This window comes from Bactrocera dorsalis, chromosome 4 (assembly GCF_023373825.1).
Source record: "Bactrocera dorsalis isolate Fly_Bdor chromosome 4, ASM2337382v1, whole genome shotgun sequence".
NCBI lineage: Eukaryota > Metazoa > Arthropoda > Insecta > Diptera > Tephritidae > Bactrocera > Bactrocera dorsalis.
Window position 1 is genome coordinate 59,240,501 of NC_064306.1, and position 9,722 is coordinate 59,250,222.

The following is a 9,722-nucleotide window of genomic DNA, read 5'->3' on the forward strand; positions in this document are numbered from 1 at the left end:
CCCGAGGAACCTTCTCCGAAGAAGGCCAAATCAAGCAAACGCGACGTCTACCGTTTTTTAGAATTCTCAAGTTGTGGTCTATTTAAACTTCGAAAAAAGAAAACGGTCGACGACCAAAGACGGTAGAAAAAACTGTCACATTTGGTGATGAAAAAAGTCTTATTCAATCACGGCTCACATCACCGCAGACGTCACGCCCAATTTGATCGAATTAAACTTAAATTGCTATTCGATTCCTCGTACTCTATAAACTTGGTTCCTTGAGACTTCTTTTTTTTCCAAATTTGAAATTTAAGAGGAGAAAATTTTGAGGCGAAATTAATTACATGCAGATCCAGAACACTTTCCTTCGAAGGATTCACATCACATTAATAATATTTCCGGTTCTGTAGTTAAAAGTCCTTCACAGAACTTTCATCAATATAACTCTTGCCAACGGATGCTAGCTTGAGATCGGTAAGCAATTGAGAACCACAATCCTCTCTCAAATTAATACAAAAACTACGCTCTATAACATTCTCATCATTCCCGTCCTATTATACAGCGCAGAGACCTTGATGACGAACCGTGTTGAGAAATGATTTGGAACCTACGAGAGAAATGTTCTCCGCAAGATTTCGGCGAGCATGAGCAATGAGTACTGAAGAAGATGGAACCACGAACTGTATGAGCTCGACGGTGATATGGATATAATTAAGCGTATAAAAGTTCAACGAATGTCATGTTGTACGCATGGAAGAAAATGCTCCAGCGAAAAACTTCTTCGATTCAAGGCCCATAGGTGAACAACGGAAGCAAGGACGCCCACACCTTGGTCCTAATGGAAGGACAAAATCCATAGCGACCTGTGTGGACTTGGGATGTACAACTGATGTAACCTCGCTAAGGATAAAGACAACTGGCGAAGTTTTGTATTTTCGATCCAGACCGACCCACGGTTGTAGCGCCTAATAACAAGAAGAGGAGTTCGTTCTAAACTTGTGGTCTTGAAGCCTCAGCGACTCCCTAAACAGATAATACTTGTATTATACTAAAAGGAGAAGGAACTCAAACTAGTCACTGTACCAATTCGTGACCAACAACTTCTCTATCGGTATAAACGCAACAACGCAAGTAAATGAGTGAAAGCAAATTGAAATTGTAAGCGTGGACAAAGAATAAAAAAATATAATGTCACTAAAATCCATTAAAAAAGGATACGCTAGCAAATGCGCCAACAGAAGGCCAAACAGCGAGCCAGTCGCGCTGACCGACCGATGGATTGTCAGTGACTTGTGTGCGTGGCTATGGGTCGATTGGTTTGCCGGTCACCGCTGCAGAAAAACGAAAGTAGAAAATTCAATAAAAATTCAGATAACTCAATGTGTGAAACACATCACCCGCCTGCACGACGCTAAACCCCAAGCAGGGCAGGAGAAATATCGTCGACGAGCAAAATTTTGCAATGAGAAAAAAAATTTAGAGAAAGATAAAGAAAAGTTTAAGTGAATTTCAATGTAATTTTTGTGTGGCAACTTTACTATGTAAGTATGTTTGTGAGAAACACATTATGGTCAGCATGAGCGCGAATGGGAAGTCAAGGGAAACTAGAAGAAGGAGCTACAAAATGCTGCACTCAATTTGCGCTGGTATTTTACAACAGAGTAATACAAAGTCTTGAATGGAAGTCGCTTGTACTGCGGAGCGCTTCAATAGATCAAAGTGTGACGGGAGTGGAATGTATCAATTAGGATTTATTAAGCTGAAAAAGCATGGAATTCGCAAGCAGATACTTTGTTGCGGCTGCCGCGTCCCCCTTCTACGCCACAGACAAATTCATTCGTCACGTCAGGCGTGTAGACGCAACGCAAGAAGGCAAGCATTACGAACGTTGGAGGCGAATTCTTTTTTATTATAAGCCACAGCTCTCTGCGGTCAGCTGTCGCGGCATATTGCAGACAATTTGAAAATAATTGTTTTTGCGGTTTTGTGCAAATCGTTTTACACTCTAACGCCAACATTTGTCTTCCACTTACAACGCCCCAGCCGCCCCCTTTAGCTCATTCGTACAAAGTATTTCTGCCGTAGCGCCTTAGCCGCCTTGATGCTTTCTCAAGTTACGCGCTTAAAATATTTAACGCCTACACACCCACACACACACACACCCACTCAGCCATTGCATGTAGTGGCGCTTGTAAATAGAACTTTTTAATTCCTCTTCGGCATTCAACTTACTTGATTTCTTTTCTCTTTCGGTTTTGCGCTGATTAACTTTTTCCACTTAGCTGCTTTCGCAATTTTATTTTATATTCTTTGAGGTTTTTTTCCTAGCCACGTACACTGCTGCTTTACACCGGACATAGCTCCATATGCCTATTTCCGGCTCGATAAGCAGTTAAGCAGTATCTCGCACTAAATAAGTTAAAAATTTTGCATTTCCATGCGATAACTAAGAAAGCGGATTAACTTTCAATTACATTTTGCCACGTTCTTTGTCGAGAAAAAGTGTGGCTGTTTTTGGAAAATAAAAGTATTAAGCATTTATTTGTTTTCGAAAGGAAATTATTTTCAGCGGCTTATTTTTGAGAACAAATCTCTTATAATGGCAAAGATTCAGGAAAGGATTTTTTTTGCCCGCTTTGAAGTCGCTCTTGTCTTAGTGCATCGACAAGATATGTCAAATCTCCAGCTTTACATATTTTACATGAAAAATTCTCTTTTATCGCCAGAACCCCTTTCACAATTCAACCAAACTACACGAACCGTCGAATTAAGATTTGTTTGCACCTTGCTTTGGATCTGGAAACACATACGCTGCCAAAAAAGAGTAAACTCCTTCAGCCCATTCAGTCGTGGCTCACTTTGAATATAAATAATTATCAAATATTTGAACTTATGGAACACCAGTCGCCAGGTATTTCTCGGTAACTTCTTGTCGATTACAATCCACATTAGCAATACTACGCTATAAACATATGGGGTCCCCACGGTATGATACACTGTTTGAGGTATCAATAGTGAGGCAAGAGAGTCTTTTAAAATGCGCGTCAAGCGCAGCCATCCTAAAGGAAGACCACTTCTCATGGACCTAGTAACTGAACTTTATCTAGTCTCGCAAAAGACCAAAACTTGTCTATACGTGGCTCATTGGCCTACCAGATTAACTTAACCTAACCTAATCTTTGCCAATTACAACTAAGACATGTACTAGAAGACTTGAAATTTTATGTTTCCAATGGAACCACGACAACGAAGACATTGGAAATGTTGGAGAAGTATTTTGACGTGACTACTTTATCACGGCCATGAAGATCGTGAACTCATCGAAAGCTTGCCTGTTGTGAGTCGTCTATTCACTTCTGCTATGACGATAATATCGAAAAAGTTAATACAGCATCATATCATTCAGCAATATTTGAGTATGAGAAAGCTCTGTGAAAAGTCTTCCATCATTTCTCAGCGAAGTCCAATCGACAACGATCCGAGTGGACTGCACACTATGAAACCGCTCCAAGGCGTGGAAAAATACAACAGTCGGCAGGCAAGGCTATGGCTTCTGTTTCGGGATCTTTTATTTTGGGATCCGCATGGTATAATTTTTATTAATTACCTTCAAAAAGGAAGAACCATGAACCGCGACTGTTACATAGCATTACTGGTCTATTTCTCACCGAAAAACGTCCGCATTTGAAGACAAAGACAGTGCTATTTCACCCAGATAATGCAACGTGCCACAAATCAACGAATCTTTAGACCTGGCCCCCAGCGACTATTTCCTGTTGGCAAATTTCAGAAAAATGCTCGCTAGGAAGAAATTTTCGCCGAATGAAGAGGTGATCATCGAAACTGAGGCCTATTTTGAAGCAAAGAAAAAATCGTACTACAAAAATGGTATCGAAAACTTGGAGGGTCGCTATAACCAGTGTATCACCCTTGAAGAGAACTAAAGCCAAAAAAAATATGCCAAAAAAATGTATTTTACTGCCGGGGACTTTTCAATTGACTTGTTAAAGTTCCGATTTTTTCGGAAAAACAACGTCGAGGATCTTTCCAAAAATAAGCCCAAACTGAAAAAAAAACGCAAATTCGCCTAAGGCCATCTTACTGACAGCATTCTAGCCGAGGTTTATAACAATTAAATGGAAAATTCGATTAATGCTTCTATAAGCTCAGAAGACTACTATTTTTGTTGAAGGAGGCAGTTATACCTGAAGGTTGTATTAAAATTCGTGTGTATCTAGTCAGTCCGGGTCAAATTTGATCAGACAGTAGTCAATGCCGTTATATGAGTAGATCTCGTTACAAATCTATAAGTCAATGTTTTCGTGGCTGAAATGTCAAAAACGACAGCTAAAGATCTTTTTTTTTTTGGAAAAATAAGGTAACCTAAGCCTAGAAGAATGTTGATTTTGAGCAAGTAGCAAAAGAATACCCTATAAAAAAACATTCTTGAAGTTATCTAACAACCGCAATATCATGCTTCATATTAGCAAGATTTAGAGACTGTTGAGACAGTGATTTGAAATGTGCGTTGGATTTGAAGTCGCACATTTTTAATACTCCCCACAGAACTCAAAAAGATATCCGAGTTTGTGTTATTGCTTCACATGCACTTGCTCAGCTAAACGACTGGTTTTTGGTCGCTCACTTTTCATTATCTTTTAGTTAATGAACATTATTCTTCTTCTTTACTGGCGTAGACACCGCTTACGCGATTATAGCCGAGTCAACAACAGCGCGTCAGTCGTTTCTTCTCTTCGCTACGTGGCGCCAATTCGATATTCCAAGCGAAGTGGAGGTCTTCCTCTTCCTCTGCTTCCCGCGGCGAGTACTGCGTCGAATACTTTCAGAGCTGGAGTGTTCTCATCCATCCGGACAACATGACCTTGCCAGCGTAGCCGCTGTCTTTTGAACATTATTGTATAACCGAATGAACGACTTTCCATTTCCATTTTTTAAAATAAGTTCCTCGGAATCATGCCTGCTATGCCTAGAAAATTATAAGCTTCAAAACTTTTCAACTTTTGGGTAAAAACAAAAAGCAATACAAATCACTTTTAATTAATAAAAACATGTGATTCCCTTCAGTTCACCCAAATGACCTACAAAACCTTTTTACAACTCCCAAGCGCCTGACATTAGTGCTAAAGTGAGGCAACACATAATACTTAAGTGACCCTTAAGCTAAACAGCTTCGCACCCAACTTCATAAACCGCATAGATACTAGTAAATGTTAGCAAGCAAAGACATTCATCACAGTTGAGTTGAGTTAAGTTGAAACCCAATTTTTGGTCAAAAACGCCGCCGGCCAATTATTATGCACAAAGCCGTTACATAAAACTCCATTAAGCGGCCAATTAACAATTCAATCACGTTCGTTTCATATAAAATTTCATTAATGTGGAATTCATGTTTATTTTGTGTATTTTAAGCAAAACAATGACAACAAAAACACTGAGAAAAGAGTATTAGTGTCAGCGCTTGGATTTCAATTGCAATTGTCTACATGCTCTTAACGGTTTTTTTTATTTATTTTCTATTTCTCGTACGAAAAAAAGTTCGTTCACCTCGCGCGAGTCTCAAAGAAGTGGCCAAAAATGAAGATTGAAAATTAAAAGTCCATAGCATTACTTACCCAGTACAAACAGCATGGCAATGGCCAGTGTTAACATCTGATGTTGTGGCAACATGTTGCTAGTGTTGGTTGCTAGTTGACTGCTGGTTGTGTTCGCTCTCTAAGTTTGCTCTCTTCGTATTTTGTAGCACTGCTTTTAATTTATTATTTTTTTTTGTTTTTGCTTTTTATATTTATATCCTTGACTGCGACGCTGTTGCGAATTGCGATTTGCGAATTTCTCAACACTTTTAGGAAAATTTGCGCGTGTTCCGGTTGCTAATATTTTATTGGTTTGTATTATTGCTTATTCAACAACAATTTTATTTTTGCCACTTATATACTTATTTATGTACTTGTTTGTATATGATTTATATTTCCGCTCGTAATTTCAATGAACTTTCACAATTTCTTTTATTTTATGGTATCTCGCCAACTTTTCCTTAATGAGATTATTTATATATTTTTTAATTTCCCAAAAAAAACTCGTATATAATTGCTTTAGCTTAAGTTTCTCTACGCGCGAATGACATTTTGTGTCAGTAAATGTGTGATTTGATGGCGCGCAGACGCAAAGAGAAAAATGGAGAAATTACGAAATAAAATAAAAAAGTGGCCAGGTGTTAAATAATACCGCTATAAATAAGTAAATCATACTAAATGGTTTTATGCCAGCTTTTGACAAAGATATACAGGGTTAAAAAGTGAAATTGGTCACTTCGTTTCTATACCCTGTAGAGGGTAATATATCCGGTCAGTGTAACGAGCTGAGTCGATTCAAACATGTTCGTCTGTCTGTCGGACAGTATATGAGTATATATTCGAATTTATCGCTCAGTTTTTGAGATATCGAACTGAAGTTTTGGACACGTCCTTTTCTCCCCAAGAAGTTGGTCAATTCTCATAAACGCCAATATCGGGCCACTATTGGTTATAGCGGCGGTACAAACTATCCGATCAAAATCAAGTTCTTTGAAAAGATATCTGTGTGAAATTTAGCATGGATTATTGTCAAGTCAGGGCTACAACCTTCGACAAAATTATGCATATCGGACAACTATAGCATATAGCTGTCATTCAAAAGGATCGGTAAGAATCAAACTACAGGTCTTCTTATGCCCTTTTATGCTATAAGCAATGTACCTGTTGGAGGTATTATAGCTTCAGTGTAGACGCAGTTATCGCCTATTCTTATTTTAGAACAATTTGATCTTCTAAAAGACGTCAGCACATCATACCTCGACCGTTTCCGACCATTTTCCCACCGAAGAATAAAAAAGACACTTTCTTAATACAGGATACAGATACGATAGCAGTATCTATATGCGAGAAAGGATAAATGAATAAGATAGAAGCTCTAAGGATGGGTTATGTTATTTCTTTTTATAGGTTAGTTTAGTATAGATATATAGGCTGATATTCCTGAGATCTCGAATAATTTCACTTGGACTGCTAGAACCGCTTGTTCGTTATTATGCCCTCAACTTCTAGGTTTGGATTAAAAAGACCGTCGTATATCTTCAAAGCGTTTAAAGCAAGCCACATATTTATTGAACAGGCTAACAGCTACTCCAGCCAAATCGACGGGTTCATAGAAAGTATGGCAACCAATATGATACAACGATAGTTTGGCGAAGGCTGGATAGTTAAGGAGAAAATGTCTAGATGTTTCCACCTCATCTTCCTCTTTGAAACTTAAACAAGTTGGTAAATCGTTAGCCTCACCGCGTGAATGCCAATGGGACAATGTCCAGTTAAGACACCTATCATTGCGGTCATTCTGATCCACTTTGAGCCAGACGGTTTTTGCTACTACAACTGCATATTGCAGACCAACGCGTACTGAACTCGCGCGAGGCCTATAGATCCAGCGCCCAAGATCACAACACGGGAACATCTGCTTGTTCCCGTTCCAATTGAATTGGTGCCCTTTCTCCCTTTACAGTCTTCGACGATTTCGCTGCGGCCAAGCATCCACAAGCAGATAAGTTTAATTTGGAAGTAGCTTGCTACCACAGTTAGTGAGGTCATACACTCCTTAACTAGCTCTAAGCTCAGTATCAACGAGCTGAGGACACAGTTAGTGAGCTCATGCCTTGCTTTAATAGCCAATGATCTCGCCATTAGCGAGCTAAAGGTACTTTTATTTATTCCGGATATTATATAACTCGCCTTGATTAACTTGTCATTAAGTTAATTGATAATTTGGATTGAGAAAGCACTTCAGAGGTTAAGTTCCACTCGACGAACAATAATAAGACATCATAAATGCCTTTTATTTATTTTATCGAAGGTTGATCGCTAAGATCATCTATCACAAGGTTCGAGAGTAATAATCGCGTAAAACGAGGGGGTTATAAATATTCAATGTGCTCCGATGACCGATATTGGTATTTGGAAAGCCAAGAAAGGAGTTGGTAGGTGTAAAGCCGTTAATATTGCCATTCTCACAGCAGTCGGATCGACATAATCATGATGGACTCTGACATTTGTCAAACATAGAACGTCAGCTCAATAGCATTGATCTAAATTATTATAGAGCCAGTTTCTTTCATTCAGTTTCACAAAAACTTTGATTTTGAATTGCTCATTAATCAATCTTGTTTTTATTGTACCTAAAACTATAAAATATCTTTTTCTACAACAGTTTTTTCTCGACAAACTCTGAGAATATTCCACACAGCACCCGGGAGAAGCAGAGGAAGAGACCTCCACTGCGTTGAAAAGACCAGGTGAAGAAGGACTTGGCTTCGCTTGGAATCTCCAATTGGCACCAAGCCGCAAAAAGGAAGAAATACTGGCGCGCTGTTGTAAACGCGGCTGTAAGGGCCAAGCAAGGGGTGTCACGCCAATAAAGAAAAATAAGTGGTCTCCCTTGTTCAAACTTCTGCAAGGACTAAGGTAGACCCGATTAATGGTCCAATAATGTGGTAGACAAATATATTTGAATATATTCGGCAAAATTAAGGATCCAAAAGCAAATCCCGTCCTTTGATCTGAAGAAGAAACGCGAATCTTGAAGAAAACAAGATGAACCACAATAATTATGAAAATGCAAATCCAAAGAAACCAGAAAGCACTGCTTCTGATACTAAACACAAAAATAGTAGAGATTAAGGAAAAATGTAGAGAACAATGGATCCTTCAAAATTCACCTCCACTACATTAAAAAACACAATGAATGACACAAAGCATTGACAAGCTTCAATACACCCCGAATAACTGTATATGTATATTATTTATGTACGGCTAGAAATACACTTAAAATGGGTGTGTAAACGGCACGTCTGCGCACTTTGGCAGCAAACTATTTTTGGCACTTGTTCACCCAAACGAAGTTAAACTATTTTGTTTGCATTTTTTACAGTTACCAAGTGGCGCTTAAAGGCACAAACGCGTCACAGAACCAAGCCTTTAAAATGTATATCTCATACGCGTCTATATATTAACTGTTATTATATATAGTATATTTATTTAAGTCACTCTGACGCACTGCTTTTAACGCTGTGACGATAAATAGTTAGACAAACCTCCACAACGATCGCTGCGAACCGCACTGCTCTGAAACTCGTCTGTAACTGAAGGTAAAAGTCGGACTCCCAGCTTAATGAAGCGCCCGCCGTTCAGCGCTTAGCGGCTCCAGTCCAAAAAGCCATTGTAATACACATAAACACATAAATGGGAAATAAGTGTAGAAGAGGGGGAGGCAGCAGAGCAAGAAAAGACAGTAACGAAATAAATGTTCGATGCTGCCGACGATCCGACGATCCGGCTACTGTAGTGGTTGTGACTGCAGCGTCACGGCGGCTTACAGCACATTTGTGGTAAGCGCCTTTGGGCCGCTGGCAACACCACCAGCAGCTTGACGGCGGTACACGCTACAACTTAAGCTTGTCGGGCTGCGCGTTTGTTGGCGGCGGGCAAAGCATGTTCGTGGCGTGGACACATACTACAGCTTTTTGGTTTTGTTGTTGTGCTTTTATTTTCATTGCTTACCAAGCGAACAACAACTGACTTCGTTATGCCAACTTATTCAACTTATTATTGTACTTATTGCTGCACTCGAGCGTGAGTTTTTCTCATCATCAATCTTTTTGTTTTGACTATTGTTTATTTATTTTTATTTTT

General features: G+C 39.2%; 1 protein-coding gene across 4 annotated transcripts in view; it reads right to left on the minus strand.

Annotated features, from left to right (window-relative positions):
• The window catches only part of LOC105222515 (protein obstructor-E), a 228,676-nt gene extending 219,457 nt beyond the window's left edge, over nucleotides 1-9,219 (minus strand). The window contains exons 1-2 of one of the 4 annotated variants that reach the window (XM_011199867.3): nucleotides 9,125-9,219; nucleotides 5,616-6,036 (exon numbers count right to left, since the gene is read on the minus strand). In XM_011199867.3, coding sequence (XP_011198169.2) covers nucleotides 5,616-5,670 — 55 coding nt within the window. In that variant the 5' untranslated portion in view covers nucleotides 5,671-6,036; nucleotides 9,125-9,219. Of the gene's footprint in view, nucleotides 1-5,615; nucleotides 6,111-9,087 lie in introns of all 4 variants that reach the window. The other 3 variants (XM_011199870.4, XM_011199868.4, XM_011199869.4) reach the window with 3 other exon arrangements.
• Between the last annotated feature and the right edge of the window lie 503 nt (nucleotides 9,220-9,722).